This window comes from Sebastes umbrosus, chromosome 11 (assembly GCF_015220745.1).
Source record: "Sebastes umbrosus isolate fSebUmb1 chromosome 11, fSebUmb1.pri, whole genome shotgun sequence".
Lineage (NCBI taxonomy): Eukaryota > Metazoa > Chordata > Actinopteri > Perciformes > Sebastidae > Sebastes > Sebastes umbrosus.
The window spans coordinates 4,689,982-4,714,086 of record NC_051279.1 but is presented as its reverse complement, the minus strand read 5'-3'; the positions used below and the strand labels follow the sequence as shown (position 1 = coordinate 4,714,086).

The window sequence follows — 24,105 nt, the reverse complement described above, 5'->3', positions numbered from 1 at the left end:
AGACTACTGTTGAGTTTTTGAGTTGTAATTTTTCACTAATGAAATTCCATTCACTTCAGTTGTATTGGGGAGGCCAGATATCTCAAAATCTCAGCAGATTAAACCCAAACTAGAATTGCACTCGGAGAGCGCAAACCTCCGCCAAGGTGCGTGACTTTAAAAACAGATCACAGCTCACAGCTGGCGGTACCGTGAGTTGGTCGGCTTATTATTTACACGGTGTGTTTCCGTGTAACGTATCGGCAGATGCCTCTCTCATTCAGCAGCCTTGTTATGTCCGTATAACGTTACACTATGTTGTCTGTCATCCCGTTAGCTACCGCTTTGTTCTTTCTCACCGCGGACGGACAGCAGCTCCTGCTCTCAGAAGGAGGCGGTGTTACGCGTCATCAACGCGTCATCAGTTACACTGTGCATGTTTTAAACCCTGTGGTTTTAATGCTCAGGCTGATCGGAATCCTTAAAAACATTCCTGAATCTGGATCATGATCCGGATCACCACCAACATCTAATGGATTGTTCATTGGGCTAAACCCCACCCATCCAAAAAATGTCATTTAAATCCATTGCAAACTTTTGGAGTAATCCCGCAAACAGACCAACGCCGGTGAAAACAATACCTCCTTCCATGTGCATTGGTCTGTTCCTTATAATATATACTTACATTGTGATGTTGCTACTTTTGCTAAAGTAAAGGATCTTCTGCCACTGCTAATTTTTCATTTATTTGTGCAAAATACAAACCAAGAGAGATCACTTTGGTAAGGACGCTTTTATTTTGAAGAAATCAAACGAGCAATAGGGAGTATCAGTTTTGTTGCAGCTACCTGAACTCACACCTTCAGTAAACCAGACTGATGCAGTTACAGTGAGTCTGTAGCCACGAACCAGGTGAGTTCTCTGCACACACAAAAACGCATAATTCATGATAATTTGAACTTTCTAATAATCAATTCACCAATAAGACAACCTGTTTATTGAGCTCTGAACTGGTTATATGGATATTTTGTTCATGTATTTACGGTCTGCAAGAGAGTTACGGAAAGAAAGATGTCATCAACTTGATTTATTTTATTTTATTTATTCATATAAACTTTCCATTTTTAATAGTTTTTATGTGTGTGTGTGTGTTGTTGGTCGACCTTGATTCCTCATTTTAGTGAAAGCTTTTGTTAGTTCCTTCTTTGTGTGTTAGCTTTACGATAAGAGGTTGAGATGGCAAACACAAGGGAGGGAAGCACTGCACTTTCTGGGAAAGGCTGCGTTCCACATCGCATACTTTCTCTTTTTTACTTTTAGTACATATGCTGTGCTTTCAAAGTATGTACTAGCTTGCAGTATGCATACAATTGGAGCATACTACTTCGTCATAACATTGCGCAATGAACTTTGACCCTCTTGCGCATATATCTGGGTTGTGTCTAGAAGGTAAGCCTCTGGAAAAAAATCAGCAAAAACCTGTAAAACTCTTGAAAGACTCACAGCCCGACAACTATCCTAACCTTAACTATTCAAGGTCCATGTCCAACCTTAACCATCTAACGAAAGTTTCCAAACTCGTGGGTTACCTTCTAGACACAACCTGTTTTGAAAGGGGCAATGCCTACCAGGTGCAAAACTTGAGTTCAGAAAAGTGAAGCCAATGCGGAAGTGCCTTAAACTTGCATTCTTTCTAACAGCCAGCAGGGGGCGACTCCTCTGGTTGCAAAAAGAAGTCTGATTGTATAGAAATCTATGAGAAAATGAGTCTACTTCTCATTTGATTAATTACCTCAGGAAACATTGTAAACATGAGTTTATGGTCTCAATCGCTAGTTTCAAGTCTTCTTCAATACAGCATGATGTTCATTTAGTAAATTATTAAAGCAGGGGATGCTTTAGGGCGGGGCTTCCTTGTGATTGACAGGTCGCTACCACGGCGTTGTCCGGTCTGGGAGTTGACCATGTTTTTATCTTAGAGCTGTAACCCTTTCACAGTCTGTTTTCAGTTCATTAAAGTTTATTATAACATTTTGGTTGCCGTTTAGTTGTACTTAGCTCCACCCTCTCATGTCACTTCTGGTTGCAAAAAAACAAGATGTCGACGACCAAAATGCCAAACTCGAGGCTTCAAAACCGTAGTCCACAAACCACTGGGTCTATACCTGAAAAGGCACAGTGCCATCAAGTAACTTAAGTGTGAATATATTCACATCATATTTTCCACTTGGCTAATTTAACATAATAATGCCTTACTCATTGTGCACCGAATCACAGGTGTTAAATATTTCAAGTAAGTGCTGGTTGATGTAGCTGTGAGTCCACTACGTTCACTTGTTTTCATTTACAGTAATCCGTCTCTTTTCAGCTGTTTCGAGTGTCTCTGTTGTCGTTTTATGTCTTTGTTTCACTGTGTATATTTAAAGTTGAGAGTACTGCCCTAGTTTTATTTTTAGATCAGTTTCTATAGTTAAGATTTGAGTTGTTTATGTTTTTATCACTTTATTTATGTGTCACTTGGCTGCAATCCATCTGTCCAACCTTCCCATCTCAATATCTCCATATATCATGTTGCAGGTGTGAGCGATGACCATCACTGTTGTCAAAGACAAGGGAGTGACCGTGGTCACCATGGCGACTGACAGCGAGAGCATGTTGCCCCCGCTGTGTCAAATCCTCAAGGATCTTTGCTGCAGTCTGATGTGCTCAGTGTACAAGGGGCTGATGCAGACCAATATGACTGCAGCTCTAGGGGTGAGAGAAATTAAAGTGTATTTATTCATGTGCAGTATTAAGTGGTGGTCTTTATATGTTCAAGTATAAAACAATGAGATTTCATTGTTTTGAATCTGTTTACAGACTATACAGATCATGGTGGGCCTGTTCAACATCGGACTTGGGCCAGGACGAGTATACATGTCTTCTTGGGATCTGACCAGCATGGGAGCTGCTTACTGGCTGGGTGGCGTGGTAAAAAATAACATTGTTATGTTGATATTACCTTGAACATATCTATTTCTTTTGTTTAATATGACTAATGAGTACGATGGCAAAATCAGGATTTTTCTCGATGTTTTTGTAATGTTTCACCAAACAGACACAAATACCAGAAGTTTTTAAAAATGCATTCAAATGATTTTGTGGCCAAAGGATTTCCTAAAAGGATAACAACATCTGCTGATTCCAGAGAATAACATTGCTTAATGAGCATAAATAAATGTGAAAAGAAATGTATAAAGAAAAGAATACAGAAATAAATAAGTTTGGGGGAATAAATAAGGGGTGAAATGCAAAGGGAAAATCGTGCATAAATAATTAAATGCATAAATACTAGGGCTGTCAGTTGATTAAAATATTTGATCATGATTATTTAGCCTCCATTGCGACCAGCTAGCATTAAATACATACATTTAAATATAAAATAAATAAAAGACAATAGAAAAAAATAATAATAACAATTAAAGAATTAATGAAAATAAATACAGAAATAAATAAAAAGGAAAAATTAAACAGAAGAGTAAATAAATGAGGGAATTAATACAAATGTAAATAAATAAATAAACAAATATAAAAGGATAACGTCATTGATTGATTCTAGAGAATAACATTGCTTAATGAGAAATAATTTATAGAAATATTCCTGGTATTTCATAGATTTTTGATATATTTTTCTTATCTTATTTCCTCTCTTCAGTTCATCGTAGCTGGAATCGTGTCCCTTGTTGCCGACCGGTTCCCATTTCTTTGCTTGGTAAGTAAAGCCTAAAGGCCGATTCAAACATGAGTCCTTTATGTTATGGTTGATAGAATTTAACATAATATTTTCACCTTTCATTCTGTGGGATATTATAAAACAGACAGCAAATTTAGTTAACCTATAAAATTAAATGATGAAATTGATGTGAACGTGTTAGAGGATATACTGTGAGCAGTGGAGGGGAGTGTCATTCACTCAACATTAAATCCATTAGTGATGCAGGTTGTCAAAGAACATTGTTCTTTCTTGCTATCACAACATATCTAACCCTCTTGTGCACCACGGTGCCAAATATCACGCAAGCATTTTGGCTTTTTCCATAAATGTCCTCTCATGTCTGAAACTGTAAGGAATATTAACGTAAAAGACACAAATGTCTGAAACATAAAAAAAACATAACAGATAGATGAAGCCAGTATTGTTATGTATTCCATATCTGAAAAGGGATGAAGACCAACATTGAAAGAAATGTGTAAAAACGTACAAGTCAAAAGAATAATGGAGTCTTTCCTCTCAGGTTCGCTTTGCTGTGTTTGTGAACATAGTCGGATCTATCTTCGCCTTTATTGGCTTTGTGCTGTATACCGTAGACCTGGCAGCTGTCCCTGACACCAAGATGTGTACCTGGAGGAGTTACCTTCCTGATACTTATACTAACAACTGTGGATATGTGATGTACTATTTACAGGTAAGCATATTTTTAAAGGATGAAGCTGTATTTTTCTTATTGTCAAAAAAATCCCATGAAAAAAGAAAAAAAACAAAATGTTACTCCGTCTCTCAATACTTTCCAACTTCTCTACCCAGTCTGTGGCTCTCAGCTCCGAACTCATTTGCTCCTACTGAAGACATAATTCTTTAAAAACTGCCCACAAATTCATAGTTTGATTTAAAAAAAAAAATGGCTCAGCAATTTCCTTAAACAGCTGGGCACAACGGGTAACTTCAGTATTTTTCAACCTGGACCCTATTTCCCCATGCTGCTCACAGGCTGCAATGTAATCTTATTGGGGCAAGCTGGCACCGTCATTAATGTTCACTAAAAGTGCTTGTTTTTGCCATGACAGACTCTGATTGTTATTATAAGTGTCTGACAACATTATGGAAAGAGTCTTGCTCAAGGAGAAGAGTCAGCGGTGGAATAGTGGAATAACATCCATGGTGGAAACTAGGGTGGGGACGATACACCTATCTCACTATTCAATACTATCACGATACTTGGATTGTGATATGTATTGTGATTTTTAAGTATTGCAATTCGATATTACGATTTATTGTGATTTTTGTTACATTTTTTAACACTAGATCATGGGGGAGAAGATGAGTCTTACACTTATAGGGACTTATGCTATTATACTACTACTTATTAAATATCTTCATTTATACAGTAAAAATGTTTGATTTGATTTTCAACATGTATGTAGTCAGATATGAATTGAACTGCATTTTTTCCAGCAACCCAAAAATCAAACAAAAACATTTCCCTCACAATTCAGTGGTATTTTCTTTATACTTTAAGGGACAAGTAATGTTTTATATTTCTGGTGAATATAATCCAATCAATCTTATTTACATATATGCATTTTGTATATACAGTTCCCTTTGTTATCACCTTATTTTGAAAACCGGACGTAATCACACGTGTCTACTTTCGTTAACTTTGCCAAGTCCTTCGCTAGCTCTCCCAGTCATCTCCGTCCTCTTTATACATCAATACACCAGACCGGTTCATACGGGTATTTCGCAAACAGACAAGGCCGCACCCTCTTTCGGGGGAAAGAAAACAGAAGATCCCGTAGACGTCAATGCAATTTGCCGTATGTTTGGATTGTAATTTTGACAAGGTCGTATCCATTCATCTCTTGTTAAAAAAACCTTGTTTTATACACATGTCTAATAATTATTAATAAATGAAGGTTGATAGCTGCCATGTCCCTTCAGTCTTCCCCCGTCCAACACAATGGCCGGATATTGCTTATCCAGACATCTATACATATTGTTGCCTGTAAATAACCGTGTTAATAGCCAACTGTTTGATCTATAGGCTGAGATTTAGTTGGAGACGACAGTCTGATGATGACTCTGGGATGGTTATTGTACCGTGAAAATCTCATACTTTTACAACCCTAGTTGACAGTTATGGACATCACTATGATCGTCCTGGCTGTTCTCCAGCTGTGTGTCTGCATCCGCTTGGCTGTTCTGGGCTTCAAGGCTGTGGTCAACAGGAAGAAGGAAGAGGTATGAACCAAGAAGACGATGCACAAAATGTACACAGTCCACATGAATATTAGAGGACAGCTGGGTGGCGGTATATTCAGAAAGATGAGCAGGTGTATTAGTCCTGCTGTAGCAGTAGGAATAACAGCAATAGTTATTGTAGTACAGATGCATTAACAGTAGCCACATTTCTGGTGCAGTATTTACTATTTGCAGGGTTAAGTTCAGTAAAAAGTTACTTTGAGTAATTCTCAAATTTATCCTGTTTTTGCTTTATTAAAGTAAACTTTTTTTTTTTTTTGTGCAAACAGTTTCGCAATGATGTTGAAGATCAGCAGCCACAGTTGAAGGAAGTCCTCCTGACCATTCCTGGTGCTTAAAATCAACTAAACACATGGAAGCTTATGACTATGAATTATTGTAATTGTCACTTGCTGAAAATAATCACCCGATTTGCAAGCCATTAAATAGGTGTTATCGGTCGCTATAAGCACTACAGCGCCTGACTTCCACTTCTACTCCCGTGACACTTATTACGAACACTAGAGGTTGCTGTTGTGTTCTTTTATAACTTCTTTCTGTGATCTACCATGTGAATAAATGATAAAACTAGTGGGCTACTTCTGGGTCTGAGAAATGAAGCCAATGCTAAAACCTGCATTCTTTCTAACAGCCAGCAGGGGGCGACTCCTCTGGTTGCAAAAGTCAGATTGTATAGAAGTCTGAGAAAATGAGCCTACTTCTCACTTGATTTATTACCTCAGTAAACATTGTAAACATGAGTTTATGATCTCAATCGCTAGTTTTAAATCTTCTTCAATACAGCATGATGTTCATTTAGTAAACTATGGTCCCATTTAGAGTCAAATAGACCATAAAGCAAGGGATGCTTTAGGGCGTGGCTACCTTGTGATTGACGGATCGCTACCACGGCGTTGTCCGGTCTCGGAGTTGTTCTGTTTTTGTCTTACAACTTTAACCCTTTCACAGAGTGTTTTTCAGTTCATGAAAGTTAATTGTATAATTTTTGGTCGCCTAAAGTTGTCTTATTCAGTGTTCAGTTGTATTTAGCTCCACCTTCTCGTGTCATTTCTGGTTGCAAAAAACCAAGATGGCGACGACCAAAATGGCGAACTCGAGGCTTCAAAATGGAGCAATAACGCCTATTTAATAACCTTACAACAGTCTAATTGGCTGAAATAATCAAAACTGCTTTATATCTCAAGACACTTTTCCCCCCAGTCTATGTATATGCCTAATTTTTTTTCTATCTGCTTGTTAATTATTTTTTAAAGTAAACTTGATTGAATAAAAACATGTAAAATGGTGAAAACTATCCAAAGAGACTCTGCTGTTGAGTTTTTCTATTTCTGTAAACTTTTCACTAAAATGAAACTCCATTCACTTCATTTGTATTGGGGAGACCAGATATCTCAAAATCTCAGCAGATAAACCCCAAAACTATGTGCATACAGTAGGTATGTTACTACTATAATATATACTTCCATTGTGGTGTTGATACTTTTAAATTATTCTGGGTTTTTTATTGTGCTAAATACATTTTGAGACATCATTTTGGTATGGATGCTTTTATTTTGAAGAAATCAAACGAGCAATAGGGAGTATCAGTTTTGTTGCAGCTACCTGAAGTCACACCTTCAGTAAACCAGACTGACGCAGTTACAGTGAGCCACGAACCAGGTGAGTTCTCTGCACACACAAAAACAAATAATTCATAATAATTTGAACTTTATAATAAGACAATGTTATGAACTGGTTATATGAATATCTTGTTCATGTTTTTTTACGGTTTGCAAAAGATAATTATTTGAACATAAACTTGATTTATTTTATTTATTTATATAAACTTTCCATTTTTAATAATTTTGGCTGTGGCTTTTGGCTCGGCATAAGAGTTGACTATTTTAATCCTTTTTCCTTTCCTATTGGTCTTAACGCTTTTATTATTTTAATGTCCTGTTGGTTTTAAGTTGGTCTTAGTGTTTTATTGTGTTGTTTTTTATGTTTTTTATGTATAATTGTACACCACTTTGGTCAACTTTTGTTGTTTTTAAATGCGCTTTATAAATAAGATTGGATTGGATTTTTATGTGTGTTGTTGGTTGATATTCAAGACCCTGATTCCTCATTTTTGAGAAAGCTTTTATTAGATGCTTTTTTGTGCGTTAGCTTTCAGATGAGAGGTTGAGATGGCAAACACAAGGAGGTGCAGCACTTTCTGGGAAACTGAACTCCCCTCCGTCCAAATGACAAAACCTGTTCGTGAACCGAAACCTATATAAAACCTATAGGCTATAAATTATTTTGTATGTAGGCAGGTGCCATTAGAATAACACCAGACACAAAGCTATAGTCAGGGATCTTTATTTCTTGACTATACTCTCACAATGCGAGAGTAATATTAATTTTTTTGAAAGTACCCTTTTCCAGTGATGGCTTCTCAGATGGTTCTGTGTGACAAACCTAACCCCCGAACCCTTGTGATTGGATCACCCAAGACGCATGTTAATGGCGCCATGTAACCTCTGTGTTGAGCCTTTACAGAGATTATCAGACCCCTGTCCCGTGAGTTGCTGTGAGGAGAGCCTAGCCTATAGCAGGGAGTCACACCTTCACTATCACAGGAACTCAACTTCTTCAAGAATCTCAGCTCTCTCTCTCCCTTTTTGGTCTCAGCCTTTGTTAATCCCCCCTCGCCTTTTGGTCACCTCGGACAACATGTGTATAAAATCCCTCTTCTTAGGATTCAGAGCAGAAAGGTGTATCACTTGTGTGTGTTTTTCTGTATGAAATGCTGACCATAATCTCTTTCCTTCTGCAGCTTAAGATTCTTTTATTCAATTTGAAAAGCGAAGTTTCGTTCAACTAAACATTCCTTTCACAGATATCAGTGACTTAATGTTTATTTTTGCAGGTTTTGAGACTGATAAGACTTACTCTTTGTTCAACAAACACACGAGTGTTGCTGTACCTTGCCGTACCAATACAAGGTAATCTAGCCTACTTTATATACTGCACTAGACTTGAACTAATTATGTACACAATATTACCGGGCACTATAATTGTGTATATTTACACATATTAAGAGTTTAGTTGTTTTTGTTTTATTACTTTATTTGTGTGTCACTTGGCTGCTGTAACAGTTGGGATTAGTAAAGTACTTTATTTATCCATCTGTCCAACCTTCCATCTCAAAATATCCATGTCATGTTGCAGGTGTGAGAGATGACCATCACTGTTGTCAAAGACAAGGGAGTGACTGTGGTCACCGTTCCGACTGACAGCGAGAGCATGTCACCACTGCTGTGTCAAATCCTCAAGACTCTTTGCTACAGTCCGGTGTGCTGCTCAGTATACAAGGTGCTGATGCAGACCAATGTGACTGCGGCTCTAGGGGTGAGAGAAATGAATATGTATTTAATCATGTGCAGTATTAAAACATTCAAGTATAAGTCAATGAGATTTACTTGTTTGAATCTTTTCCAGACTATACAGATCATGGTGGGCCTGCTCAACATCGGACTTGGGCCAGGACGACCATACATAAAGCCTGGCAATTTTGCTGTTTACTGGCTGGGTGGCGTGGTAAAAATAATATTGTTGTGTTAATATTACCTGGAGAGCATATTTATTTATTTTATTTAATAATAGTGCAGTGCCAATTTGGAGCACGTGCCCGTCCGGAGCAGACCGATTGCTTGGCCCCCAGAAGCGCAGCTTGCATCTCTCTCAAGAAACGCAGTATGGCGCTGCTCGCACCCGCCAAGTGTGAAATTGATGTGATGAAAGGTTCTCGAGATACGCGAAGGACAGTCATACATACTGTCCATATACAGACAGAGATTCCTTCCTTTATAGTTAGATGATAATGCTACAGCGCCACCAAATTTGCCATGATCACTCAAACATCATATTTACAGATTCCCACCAAATGTGGACCCAATAGCACAAAGCGTTCAGGAGATATGACATTGTTTGTAATATACGCCCTTTCCCACAGCATTAGAGCTCACAAGAAGTGACTATTTCCGGCTTGATCCAGAGATGTTCTGTACCGAATTTGGTGATGATTGCTCAAAATTTGTAGGAGTAGCAGCAAAATTTGGACAAAATTCAAAATGGTGGTGAATCAATATAGACGTAAATGTGTGTGGTTTATCTGGATAGATTCGTCTGGTTTCACAGAATCCAGGAAAAAAATTGTTTTTTGAGAGTTACGGTTCATAAATTGTGATGTTCATTGTTACAGTGCCACCATCTGGTCAAATTGCACCACCTTCAACACCGCCCTCCCTTGGGAGTTTGAAGTCGATTGGATGAGCGGTTCTCCAAATATGTAAAGGACATACAGAAAGACAGAAAAGGATTGCTTGCTTTATAGTTAGATTTCTATAGAGTGCAATCACAAAAGCAGGATCCTTCCTGATGTTTTTTACATCGATTTTTTTTCTTTCTTGTACAAAAAATATTATTCATTAATGTTTTATTAATTTCACTGTGCTGTCCTCTCTTCAGTTCATCGTAGCTGGAATCATGTCCATTCTTGCCGGACGGTTCCGCTCTCTTCTCTTGGTAAATATAAATCATAAAGACCCTTTCAGACATGGAACTCTTCATGTTATTGGTGATGGGAATTGATTACTGGAATAATTTAATATCTCAATCATCATCTCTTGAATAAACCATGAAACACTGTGAAAGAGGCGTTTACATTGAGGCGCCACTCACTGTTCAATGTTAAATCCATTAGTGGTGCAGCTTGTGAAATCAAAGCTATCATAACATTTTTAACCCTCTCGTGCACCATGGTGCCAAATATCGTGCAAGCGTTGTGGCTCTTTCCATAAATGTCCTCTCATGTCTGAAACTGTAAGGAATACTAATGTAAAAGACACCGATGTCTGAATGACAAAAAGACGTCACTTTAGCAGATAGATGGAGCCAGTATTGTTATGTATTCCATATCTGAAAAGGGCTGACGACCAAAATTGAAAGAAATGGGTAAAAACATACAAGTCAAAAGAATAACTGAGTCTTTCCTCTCAGGTGGGCTTTGCTGTGTTAGTGAACATAGTCGGATCTATCTTCGCCATTATTGGTATTGTGCAGACTGCCGTAGACCTGGCAGGAGCCCCCGCCACCAGGATGTGTGACGGGCCCATTGCGGAACTTCAGGATGACTGCCAATATGTGGCATACTACTTACAGGTAAGCATACTTCTTAAAGGATGAAACTGGTTTTATTCTGTATTTTCCTCAACAAACCCCATAAAAAAACAAAACCAACAACGTGTTAGTCCATCTCGCAATACTTTACAACTTCTCAACCCAGTCTGTGGCTCTCAGTTCCAAGCTCATTCATTCTGACTGAAGTCATGAATCTTAAAAAACTGAACAATACATTTCATTTTGAAAAAAGGCTCAGCAATTTCCTGTAACAGCAGGGCACTGTAGATTTTGGCAAACGTAACTCAAAGAGGAGTTAAAAGAGCATTTGTTGGGGACTATTTTCAGCTGCGGATTAATACACATGGTCCTCTAGTAGTGAGTATAACTACAGTATTTACTGCAGCAGGATGTTGTATGTGGGATTTATTCAAAATAAACTACAGTGTGTTTTCAAGGTAATGAAGGAACATCTCACCCAGTGTAACAATGACTACGTTTACATGCACAAATATTCATTTTTTTGCCCTAATTCTGAAAAAGCCATTAGTCCTACTAAGCTAAGCTAATGAAAATGATCATTCCATGCAGCTGTGCATACTCCGTTTAACTCAGATTTTTTTCAAAGTTTTCCACCGGCGGCTGACTTGTTCGACTGTGCGAACACAGCCTCCCTCGTTCATTCCTTCAGCCATCTTCTTGAGAAGGTTGGTGTTGCGATATTTGCACATTTCCAAAAACCTGTTGATATCCAAGTCTTTCATAATGTTTAGAAGTCGGTGTGTTTCTCCTTCCGACCAGAAATGTGGGCTTTTCTTTTGGGCATGCATCTCTGTAAAGTGTTAGCTTTTTAGTAGATGTTCAACGCACAGAGCTGGCTGTAAACAGGCAAGAGGCCGTGAGTCGCAAACTGCGGTAAAAACACAGACTGAGACGCATATTCTGAATGCGCTGTATACATGTACAAAGAATGCTTCTAAAACCTGGATAATATCAGCCCATGTCTTTATCGGAAAATGCTCCATTTGGAGCCTTATTCAGAATATATAAACGGAATATGCTGTTTACATGACCCTTATCAACTTCAGAATATTGTTATATTTTGAATTGTAGTGGAATATTAATGTGCATGTAAACATGGTTATTGTTGCTGATTAATGTCTTTAATAATTTATGGACAACAAAGGAGCTCAGAGGAATTATTCATTGTTGTCCTTTAAATCAGATTTGTTGACAATGACAGAAATGTAGAATTTTTTCAGCCTTGTCCTTTAATGTTAAACTTAAAAACACAGTTATACATTATATGTTATAGTATATTACATTCAGTGGAGTCTTGATAATGTCATTTAAAACTGACTTTCCTTCACAGTGTTAGAATATCTGTATTGCATTTGTTTGTACCTCATAATATGTTTTGTGAAATTTAAATCACCTTTGAATCAAATTAAAAAAAAAATGTATTTCTTGTCTCTGTCAGCGTTTGTTGACAACCGTGGACATCACTATGATCATCATGGCTGTTCTCCAGCTGTGTGTCTGCATCAGCTTTACCGCTCTGGGCATCAAGGCTGTGGTCAACAGGAAGAAGGAAGAGGTATGAACCAAGAAGACAATGCACAAAATGTACACAGTCCACATGAATATTAGAGGACAGCTGGGTGGTATACTCGAAATGAAGCACAGTATCAGTAGTACGAACAGCAATAACAGCTGTAGCCGTAGGAATAACAGCAATAGTTGTTGTGGTAGGGATACATTTAGCTGCATTTCTGGTGCAGTATTTTAATATTTGCAGTGTTAAAGCTGAAGTAGGCAGATTGGAGCAAATATGATTAAAAAAAGTTATTTTTATAAAACGGTCGGTATATCGTGACAGTAGTACATGAAACAGGTAACCTGAAAAAAATCATATGCCTCTGTGTCCTCCAGTGCTCCTAAAAGCATCTGCAAGATTTCACAGACTGGAGGAAAACAAGCAGTAAGAGCTGATCTGAGGTCTGCTGTCCAGCTGCCGTCTATGAGAGCCGGCTGTCAATCACTCGCGAACTCCGATCAAACTGTCAAACTAGGCCGCGCTGATCAAATATGAATCAATATTATGTTACTTTAATGCCTATTTCTCCCCTCAAATGTTTTCAGAATCATCTTGTAGTGCACGGTTTAGCTGTGAAATGAGAAAGCTTGTGATGCCAAGGAAGGAACGCCAAGTTCCGGTCACATGACCGGAGCACAGCCAATAGGAACGCTCTCTATGAAATGACCTGTGATTGGTCAAAGTCTCCCGTCACGTGCTTGATTTTCTAAAGCCTAAGTCTAATTTTCTCTCAGAACACTTGAATTACAATATGCTGAAAGGTTGTTATGGAATTTTTGCCCAATGATGCCAAAGATATACTGCCTACTGCCGCTTTAAATTCAGTAAAAAGTCACTTTGAGTAATTCTCAACTTTATCCTGCTTTTGCTTTATTAAAGTTAACTTTTTTTCTGTGCAAACAGGGTGGCAAATATGTGGAATATCAGCAGCCACAGTTGAAGGAAGTCCTCCTGACCAGTCCTGGTGCTTAAAATCAACACATGCAAGCACGACTATGAATTATTGTAATACTTGTGATTTTACACTTAATCAAATAATCAAAACTGCTTCATAACAAAGGGACACTTTTTCCAGTCTGTGTTTCATTTTTTCTATCAGCTCGTGAATTATTTTTCAAAGTAAACTTGTGCAAAGAGACACCTCGGTTGTATCGGGGAGGCTAGATATCTCAAAATCTCAGCAGATAAAACTATAAAACTATGTGTGCATACTAGATGCCACAAGAGGTGGCTGAAAGAGTAGGTTCGTAGTGTATTGACCATTTAAAGCAACAGCGTTAGTACCAGATCTTTTACAGTAGTTCAAGAAAGAAGTGATCCATGTATAGTCTTAAGCCACACTTTCCACATCCTCAAAATACACTGAGCAGCAGTCATGACATTGTGTGGCTCAAGAATCACTATGGCATGGTGGACTCAACACTGTCCGTCCTCTCCAGCCACATTCGCTATTCCCCATGCCTCTTCATTATTGCCATTTTCCAACCATGCCCTCAGACTTTCCCTCATTTCCCCGTCACCTGACTGCCCCACCCATCTACACACCTGTTCCCTCTTTCCTCATCAGCCCTGCAGATATTTAGCCGGCACCTTTACACTCACTCCAGTTGGCCAGTTTGTCAACGTTGCAATTGCAATCTGTTGTCTGTTACCTGAAACCTGGATTTTGAAATGTGTTACCTACCTGTTTGAATGTCTGCCTGATCTTTGGATTTTAGATTTCTCTTGCCTGCCTCGGATTTCCATCTCTACCAGTAAGCCCATATATACCTTTTATTAAATCAGTGAATTGCTCCTGTCTGCCGGCTTTGTCTGCGTTTGGGTCATGACAGATACTCAAGATGCTCAAACTAAGGAAATAAAGAAAGTTAAATCTGTTTTGTACTTTAAGGAAACATCATGACAGCTGATGGTTTGAAACTTATGTTGTGTAAGTGAGGACACCCACTACATACAGGAAACCTGCTTAGAATCAGCATAGTATGAAATTACTACATTCCCCTCGTTCGTTATGTAGAACCAAATGAGTATCATATAACATGTTAATATTAAAATGACAAAAACACATGATTTTTTTATATACATATTTTGATTCCCAGTTAAACTTTTCATAATGACCTGTAATATAAAGTTTTTAAAAATATTTCTTATGGCAATTTTGCTATTTTCTAATGTTGTTTTCGACATTGATTGATCGATTGATAAATGACAAAATATATCTTTAAAACTTTGGTTTGAATATATTATAAAAGAATGTAGAATAGAATTAGATTCTTTTTTTTGTTATTTAATTCAAAGATTTTTGCTGGCAATAGTAGATATCCAGTTTTGAAGTGTCCCTTTTAAAATAGATGGAGCAATTAAAAAAAAAAGCTAAAATAATAATAATAAATAAACACATTTATCTGATCCTCTATATCTTACAAAACTGACATTTTAAAAGTAAAATTAGCATCAAAATGTTGCACAAATTGAATGGCAATGACGTGTATTTATACTTCTAACTACAGTTTTCAGTGTTTTGTACTCTTTTTGAAGATTCCCAGCTTTTATTGTACTTCTTTATTTATTATTTATTAGTTTATTTGACAGGGACAATACATAGGCATTGTTACACTTAATTAAAGTGCAACCGATGCAACGTATATAGGAGTTCTAGCCATAGCTAATTTGCAGAGCTCGTCCCTGGTTAGGCTTTTAAGAAAAAGAAAATAAATTTAAAAAAATACAGAATAGCACATCATACATAAAATCACATAATACAACATCGTACATTACAATCAATTTACATATGTGTGCTCCCAATCAATAATCAGTGATCACAGGTTTATATTTTTGACACTGAAAGCAAAAATAAATACAATTTTGACTGTAGGCCTGTTACTTATTTTATATACTTACATTGTGGTGTTGCTACTTTTATTTAAGTTAATGATCTAAGTACTTTGGGTACTGCAATTTCAACCAATCAATCAATACTTTTATTGTCATGTCAACCCACAGTTGATTGGAATTTGTTTCGGTGCAGTGCTCATTAAAAACAGACAAAAGCACACACACACACACACACACACACACACACACACACACACACACACACACACACACACACACAAACACACACACACACACACACACACAAACATATATATATATATAGTGTACATAGAAGACAATCACATACATTTATACAATCATTCAAACCAATAAAATCCTAAAATGCTAAAATACTGTGAAGAGCCTTGTGCTATTGCAACTTCCCCTAAAGTGTCTAGTGAAAGCTTTCCTAAAGTGTGTGTTGGCTGGAGCTTAATTTCCTCCTGCAAAGAGCCTATTTATTTATTTATTTTTTAATTTTTAATTTTTTTTTAATTTTTAATTTTTTAAAATTTAAATATGTAAAGAATTGACAATGACGCTTTTATTTTGAAAAAATCCAAGAGCCAAGGAGCGACAGGAAGCTGTGAGTTTTGTTGCTGTTACCTGAAGTGAACTCTCTTTCGGGAAAACCAGCAGACAGTCGCAGAAGAGTCTGTAGCTCCAAACCAGGTGAGTTCTTTGCACATAAAAAACATAATTACTTCATGACTTTATAATGAGACATGAGTTTATTGACTCTGAACTGTTTTTTATGGATGTTTTATTCATGGTGATCTTGTTTTTATGGTCTGAGAGGAGATTATGGTTTTAATTGAATTTAATTTACCATTTCAAACACTTAGTGTGTATGTTGTTGTTGATCAGAATTCAAGATCTTGGCTTTAAATTTTTATGAAAGCTTTTATTCATTATTATTATTATTTATTTTTTTAACTTACTTGCATCCCCTTTTTTTTGTTTTTTTTAGGATAGACAAGGAAGTGCATCACTTTCTGGGAAACTGAAACCTAAAACCGGTTTGTGAACCTAAAACCTGCACACTCACAATGCACCTTTTCACAAGTGTAATATTTCATATAAAATGGTTGTTGTTATAGATTTGAATGATATTTATTCTGCGACTCCTCAAATTTCAGTGTGGTTAAGCCAGCTACTACTTCGTTTTGCGGTGCGTGTTTATTCTAGGCATTACGGTAAAGAGCGTGTCTTCAAAATAAAAGCACCGTTCTGATGAACGTGATAGGACATTTCAGATTCATTCAAAAGGTCACTAACAAATGAATGCATGAATAAATGATTAAACAAATAAATACATAAATAAGTAAAAATAAATGAATAAATACTGAATGAAATGCTAATGAATGATAATTTAAAAGAAAAACAACCACCTCCAAAATGTACGTCAGAGACAAATGTTATTCCAATTGTGTAAATACTTAGTCAAACTTAATATTAAATAATACATTTCCAAAGATTGATCTAACTTCTAAATTACAGCATACATTTATATAATATATTTAGACCTATTGAATGAATCTGAAATGTCCTATCACATTCATCAGAAAGGTGCTTTTATTTTGAAGTCAATTCCTACTCGCTCTTACCGTAATGCCTAGAATAAACACGCACCGCAAAACAATGTGGGGGCTGGTTTGACCGCATTCAATTACTTCTCTTGTTGTCATTTACTGTAATCTCTACTCTGGGAGGGACGTCATCAAAAATAATCTGATTTGGCAACTAAAGCAGCTAGACCATGTTTAGACTTATTTAGTTTCTATTTTATAAGGAACAATACATACAGTATAATCTAGGGATTACTGTAATTAATGATTGTTTTCATTATTGATTAATCTGTTGATTATATTCTGAATTAACGGATTAATTGTTTGATCCATAAAAGGTCAGAAAATAGTGAAAATCAGGTGTGTTTTGTCTGACCAAAAATATTCAGTTTATAATAATAAAAAACTCTGAAAATCAACAAATCATCACACATGAGAAGTTGGAACCAGAATATCTTTGGCATTTTGTCTTATAAAAGGGCAAACTATTAATCAATTATCAAAATAGTTGTCAATTAGCTTTAATCGCTCTTATATAATCGTACTGTTTCTTCTGGTTCTTGACAGTATTAAACTGCAACTGACAGGATTAATATGTTGCTTTGTTTTGTGTCTCTTTGTAGGTGTTTTGTGTCTTTTTGGTTGTTTTGCTTCTTTTTGTGGTTGTTTAACATTTTTTCCTAGTTGTTTTGTGTCCCATTGTGGTTAAGTGTCTTTTTATAGTTGTTTTGTGTGTCTTTTTGGTTGTTTACTGTCTCTTTGTGTTTTTTTAGTGTCTCTTTGTAGTTGTTTTGTGTGTCTTTTTAGTGGTGGGCAGGGGAGTGGCAGTAGCTCAGTCCATAGGGACTTGGCTTGGGAACCGAGGGTCGCCGGTTCAATTCCCCACATGGACCAAGTACTGAGTGTGAACTTTTAGCTGGAGAGATGCCAGTTTGCCTCTTGGGCACTGTCGAGGTGCCCTTGAGCAACGTCAAACCCCCTCTCGCTCTGACATATCTCCACTAATGCATGTGTGTGTATTTCGGGCCTGTGCGTACTGTGTAAAAAAATAACAGAGTGAAAAAAATTGAAATTCCCCTCGGGGATTAATAAAGTGCCTTTCTTCTTCTTCTTCTTCTTGTGTCTCCTTGTGGTTGTTTAGTGTCTCTTTGTAGTTGTCTTGTGTGTCTTTGTAGTTGTTTTGTGTCATTGTAGTTGTTTTACTTTCCAACAAGAAATGATCACAGTCGCTTCGTACAGAGACTCTGGTCCAGGGGCCTAGGCTTGTAACCATCAGGCCTGTTCAGTAATCCATCCATGATACTAACAAGTACCAACTACCTATAACCTTCTCACTATGGTTGTAGGGCGGCACCGGGCCACCCCTCTGGCTCTGCTCCTGTTCATAGGGTTATTTATCGATACCTGTGAGTTACCGTTTACTTTTGCAGGCTTTGAGATTTGAAGACGGTCACACTTTCTCTTCCACACACATACAAAATACCAAGAGCTTCACGTTCGGGTCGATTGAAAGTTCTTCTCAGTTTCTTTCCGATATGTTTTTATTACTTTAATTCTCCGATCTACCTCTTTGAGTGTTGTTTGTTCTGTGATGTATGTGTCACTTGGCTGCTGTAACACTGCAAATCCCCCACTGGGATTGACACGTACTCCATCTATCCAGCCATCCATCCCAATATCTCCATGTCATGTTGCAGGTGTGAGAGATGGCCATCACTGTTGTCAGAGACAAGGGAGTGACTGTGATCACCATGGCGACTGACAGTGAGAGCAAGGTACCGCCACTGTGTCAAATCCTCAAGACTCTCTTCTACAGTCCCGTGTGCTGCTCATTGAACAGGAAAATGACGCGGAGCAATGCAATTACAGCTCTTGGGGTGAGATAAATTAAAGTGTATTTAGTCATGTGCAGTAATAAGTGGTGGTTTTTAAGTTGTTCAAGCATAAAACAACGGGATCTAATTGTTTTGAATCTTTTACAGACTATACAGATCATGGTGGGCCTGTTCAACATCGGACTTGGGCCGGGACGAACAAGCCTACATCCTGAGGATTTTGCCCATTTGGGAGTTGCTTACTGGCTGGGTGGCGTGGTAAAATATGTTTTGTATTGTGTTGATATTACGAAGAGAGCATATTAATTTATTTTACTATATAGTACGATGGCAAAAGCATGAATTTTCCTGATGTTTTTGTAATATTTTACCAAACAGAACTTTTAAAAATGCATTCAAATGATTTATTGGCTGGAGGATTTCATAAAAGGATAACGACATCTACTGATTCTCGAGAATAACATTGCTTTATGAGAAATAATTCATGGAAATATTACTGCTTCTACATAGGTTTTTGATTTCTTTTTCTTATCTTATGTCCTCTCTTCAGTTCATCTTGACTGGAATCGTGTCCCTCGTTGCCGACCAGTGCCCCCGCTGTTGCTTGGTAAGTAAAGACTAAAGGCCCTTTCAGACATGCATCCCTTTATGTTATTATGGGTGATGGGAATTTAACAATCTCATGTCTGAATAAGCACCCTGGTCACTTTTATGTTCTGCCTTCTATGATCATTGTCATGAAGTTAAAAGCTCAATCATCATTAGTTCAATAGACACTCTGCAAGAACCAATTTTAGGTTATTTATTGTCATTGTACAACACGGGGTTGCGCAACAAATGCACGGTAGTTAAGGTTAGGCATTGACATCGAATAGTTAAGGTTAGGCATTGACCTCGAATAGTTAAGGTTAGGCATTGACCTTGAGTAGTTAAGGTTAGGCATTGACCTCGAATAGTTACGGTTAGTCATTGACCTTGAGTAGTTAAGGTTAGGCATTGACCTCGAGTAGTTAAGGTTAGGCATTGACCTCGAGTAGTTAAGGTTAGGCATTGACCTCGAGTAGTTAAGGTTAGGCATTGACCTCGAATAGTTAAGGTTAGGCATTGACTTCGTATAGTTAAGGTTAGGCATTGACCTTGAATGGTTGAGGTTAGGCATTGACCTTGAGTAGTTAAGGTTAGGCATTGACCTTGAATGGTTAAGGTTAGGCATTGACCTCAAATAGTTAAGGTTAGGCATTGACCTTGAATGGTTAACGTTAGGCATTGACCTTGAATAGTTAAGGTTAGGCATTGACCTTGAATAGTTAAGGTTAGGCATTGACCTTGAATAGTTAAGGTTGGCATTGACCTTGAATAGTTAAGGTTAGGCATTGACCTCGTATAGTTAAGGCTAGGCATTGACCTCGAATAGTTAAAGCTAGGCATTGACCTCGAATAGTTAAGGTTAGGCATTGACCTTGAATAGTTAAGGCTAGGCATTGACCTTGAATAGTTAAGGCTAGGCATTGACCTTGAATGGTTAACGCTAGGCATTGACCTCAAATAGTTAAGGTTAGGCATTGACCTTGAATAGTTAAGGCTAGGCATTGACCTCGAATAGTTAAAGCTAGGCATTGACCTCGAATAGTTAAGGTTAGGCATTGACCTTGAATAGTTAAGGCTAGGCATTGACCTCGAATAGTTAAGGTTAGGCATTGACCTTGAATAGTTAAGGCTAGGCATTGACCTTGAATGGTTAAAGTTAGGCATTGACCTCGAATAGTTAAGGTTAGGCATTGACTTCGAATAGTTAAAGTTAGGCATTGACCTTGAGTAATTAAGGTTAGGCATTGACCTTGAGTAATTAAGGTTAGGATAGGTCATCGAGCAGCGGGTCTCGCGACAGTTTTCACAACTTGGGAGTCACCTTCTAGACACGACCGTTTTTCACTAGCCAAACATCCCAATTAATATCACAGTTAACATGGATTACGGATGCATATTGCTAACCAAGCTAGCGGTAGCGTTAACTGGTAATTAACCAGCTAACGGTACCTGACCCCGCTGGGCTGGTAACCTACAGCATGTAACCTCCCCAGCTCCACCCTCTTATCCAAATATGGTCACTTCTGGCTCCAAAAAAACTATAATCCACGAACCAATGGGTGACGTCACGAAGGCTACGTCCACTTATTTCATACAGTCTGTGATCGTGCCAGTATTGTGGCTCTTTCCGTAAATGTCCTCATGTCTGAATGAAGCCCTAAGCAACCAATGTTATGTATTCCATATCTGAGAAGGACTTAAATAAATGTGTAAAAACGTACACTGTGAAGTCAAAAGATTAATGGAGTCTTTCCTTTCAGGTGGGCTTTGCTGTGTTGTTGAACATAGTTGGATCTATCATCGCCATGCTTGGCATCGGGCTGTATTTACACGACATTCAAGATTTCTCTTCTATCAGTCTTTGTGACGACCCCTACGGTCAGCGTAGTTCTCAGGACAACTGCAGAAGTGTGGAGTACTTTTTCAAGGTAAGCATCCAGAAGGATTAAGCAGTTTTTATGCTGTATTTTTCTTATTGTCAACAAACCCCTTAAAAAAGAACCATCAACATGTTAGTGTCTGTCTGTGGCATAATCTGCTCAAAATTGATCCTAATCTCTCGTTTTATACAAACTTCCTGCAGTTATTGCGTTGCTAATTGTACAGTTTAACAGTTGTTCTGTTCTGGTATGGAATATAATATAAAATATCCATAAAATATGTCACTTAGTCAAGGCTCATCACTTTACTCAATAATAGAAAAGGGGTCACAGTGCAGGAATCTCTGTATTGCATTTGTTTGTACATCGTAAGTCATTAATATTCATAATTTAAAGTGAAGTTTAAATCCTCTTTGAATCAAATTGAATTCTTTCTTTTTTATTTCTTGTCTCTGTCAGCGTTTGATGAAAGCCATGGACATTACTATGATGGTCCTGGTCGCTCTCCAGCTGTTTGCCAGCATCACCATTTGTGTTCTGGGCTTCAGGGCTGTGTGCAACCCGAGGAAGGAAGAGGTATGTACCAAGGCAAACACAACCAAGCACAATCTAAGTAAAATAGTGATCAGTAGTACTTGCAGTAGTATTCATGGTTGCTGCTAGACTACCAACATCAGTAATTGTAGTAGGGATGTCATGAGAACCGATACTTCGGTACCAAGTCGATGCCCAAATTCTAAAAACGTGACGGTACTCTTTTTCTACAGTACCGAAGGTACCGTACGATGCCTGTAATGGTCATTGGTAGGGATGTGATGGTGAGGAAAATTTCCCACCGGTTAATAAACTTGTGACAACACCGGTGTTACCGATTACACCGGACATTTTACAAGAAAGATTACGGTCAATATGTGCAGAGCGCTGACTCTGATCTGTACCGTCGAGTGGCGGTGTGTCTGGCCTCTCCAGTAGCGCTTTTGCTGCGGGGGTCTACCTGGCACTGCTTCTCCGTGCACACCGGCTGTGAAGGCTCCATCCACCTCGCGGCGATTACCTCATTAACGTTATGGGTCCCTTATAGCATTGAGATTAAACGTGAAGTATTGCTAAATAGGTGCGTTTGCTTTTCACTTCGACAACAAATCCTCTGCCATTTCTCGGTCTGTCAACTCTCTCGTCCCGTGTGTGACAACTGCTGCTCTGAGATGACGGACCAGATGCATTCACGGTCAGTATGTGGCGTCCGTCATCCGACGATCGATTGACTGATATGCCAAAATGAACGAAATGGGTAAATTATTTTGTATTTATTACTTAAAGGCTACATTCCTCTGTTTTTTGTAATGTTCAAATGTTTTTAATAAAAGAGTGCATGTTGAATTACATGGGATTTATTGTTGTTGTTTTTTTTGTACCGTGGTATCGAATTGGGTATCGAGAATCGTGGAAACTGGTATTGGTATCGACTATTAGATTTCTGGTATCGTGACATCCCTAAGTTGTAGTAGGTGTACAGTATGTGCTAACAGCTAGATTAGTGCTTGTAGTTTTAGTACAACATGAGTAACACTATAAACTTAACTGAACTTTGTTATGTTGTTACTTTATGAAAGTTTACTTTGTTGTGTGTCAGCAGGGCGGCGGAGATGATGAGATGTACAAGCCAATTTTGAAGGAAGTCCCCATGACCAGTCCTGGTGCTTAAAACCAATCAAATCATCATTCATCCAAACCATAGACCGTATATATAGATGGACGACACGTCTCCACTTCCTCCCACTGTACACAAGTGAAGCCAAAATATCCCGGTTAGGAATGACGTCATTTGGAGCCAGAGTCTGCGCAGTAGTGATCGGTGGGTGGAGCCGCGGTATCGAGCTCACCCGCCTGAACCAGAGTCTCACAGCTGTGATGTCACTTCCTTTTTATAGCATCAAATAACTAATTAAAATCAAACTTATCAGAAATATGAACACTTGAACATACATCAGCGTGATAAGAACTACCTAAAATGACAGAAACCATCTTTGGGAAAAATTAATTTGACGTGTACTTTAACTTTTTAGTTTGGCTCATGTCCCATCCGTTAACATGGAGCAGCAGGGATTTATGATCTATACCGCAGCCGGCCGCCAGGGGGCAATCCAGATGTTTTGGCTTCACTTTTGGGGAGCTGTCATGTCGTCCGTCTTTATATACAGTCTGTGATCCAATCACAGAGATGATGATGTAAGAGTATGACAAGCAATGCGTCATTGTAATCCTTTAATATATCAGCTTAACATAATCAAAACTGCTTTTTATCACAAATACACTATAATTTTATGCTAAAGAGAAAAATCCGTCCATAGTCTGGCACAGTGTGATTTTAAAAATGTTTTAAAATCTATATTTTTTATGGCTGTCAATTGATTAAAAAATTGAATCACGTGATTGTCTATGATTAATCGCAAATTAAAGGGAGATTTATCAAGTATTTAATACTCTTATCAACATGGGAGTGGGTAAATATGCTGCTTTATGCAAATGTATGTATATATTTATTACTGGAAATCAATTAACAACACAAAACAATGACGAATATTGTCCAGAAACCCTCACAGGTACTTCGTTTATC

At 37.9% G+C, this 24,105-nt stretch overlaps 3 protein-coding genes across 7 annotated transcripts; all 3 read left to right on the top strand.

Annotated features, from left to right (window-relative positions):
* Nucleotides 1–636: 636 nt before the first annotated feature.
* Nucleotides 637–6,615, top strand: LOC119496790. The gene is made up of 7 exons (XM_037784354.1): nt 637–891; nt 2,557–2,733; nt 2,839–2,949; nt 3,674–3,730; nt 4,254–4,424; nt 5,867–5,977; nt 6,268–6,615. Exons 2-7 carry the CDS (start codon nt 2,566–2,568, stop codon nt 6,334–6,336), a joined length of 687 nt encoding a protein of 228 aa, XP_037640282.1. The 5' UTR covers nt 637–891; nt 2,557–2,565; the 3' UTR covers nt 6,337–6,615.
* A 1,013-nt stretch (nt 6,616–7,628) lies between these two features.
* Nucleotides 7,629–14,179, top strand: LOC119496793 (membrane-spanning 4-domains subfamily A member 6C-like). Of its 2 annotated transcripts, none has more exons than XM_037784357.1 (8): nt 7,629–7,657; nt 8,892–8,967; nt 9,194–9,373; nt 9,464–9,562; nt 10,493–10,549; nt 11,024–11,185; nt 12,624–12,740; nt 13,644–14,179. In XM_037784357.1, the coding sequence occupies exons 3-8, from the start codon at nt 9,203–9,205 to the stop codon at nt 13,710–13,712; spliced, it is 675 nt and encodes a 224-aa protein (XP_037640285.1). In that variant the 5' UTR covers nt 7,629–7,657; nt 8,892–8,967; nt 9,194–9,202; the 3' UTR covers nt 13,713–14,179. The 2 variants fall into 2 exon arrangements, with proteins under 2 accessions (XP_037640285.1, XP_037640286.1); XM_037784358.1 differs by lacking the exon at nt 7,629–7,657 and adding an exon at nt 7,945–8,736.
* Nucleotides 14,180–14,361: 182 nt separating this feature from the next.
* Nucleotides 14,362–23,964, top strand: LOC119496789. 4 transcript variants are annotated; one of them, XM_037784352.1, is made up of 8 exons: nt 16,204–16,289; nt 16,588–16,636; nt 18,883–19,062; nt 19,168–19,278; nt 19,571–19,627; nt 21,369–21,536; nt 21,948–22,064; nt 23,122–23,964. In XM_037784352.1, exons 3-8 carry the CDS (start codon nt 18,892–18,894, stop codon nt 23,191–23,193), a joined length of 696 nt encoding a protein of 231 aa, XP_037640280.1. In that variant the 5' UTR covers nt 16,204–16,289; nt 16,588–16,636; nt 18,883–18,891; the 3' UTR covers nt 23,194–23,964. The 4 variants fall into 4 exon arrangements, with proteins under 4 accessions (XP_037640278.1, XP_037640279.1, XP_037640280.1 ...); XM_037784353.1 differs by having other exon boundaries at nt 23,125–23,262; XM_037784350.1 differs by lacking the exons at nt 16,204–16,289; nt 16,588–16,636 and adding an exon at nt 14,362–14,494 and having other exon boundaries at nt 23,122–23,259.
* Nucleotides 23,965–24,105: the final 141 nt, after the last annotated feature.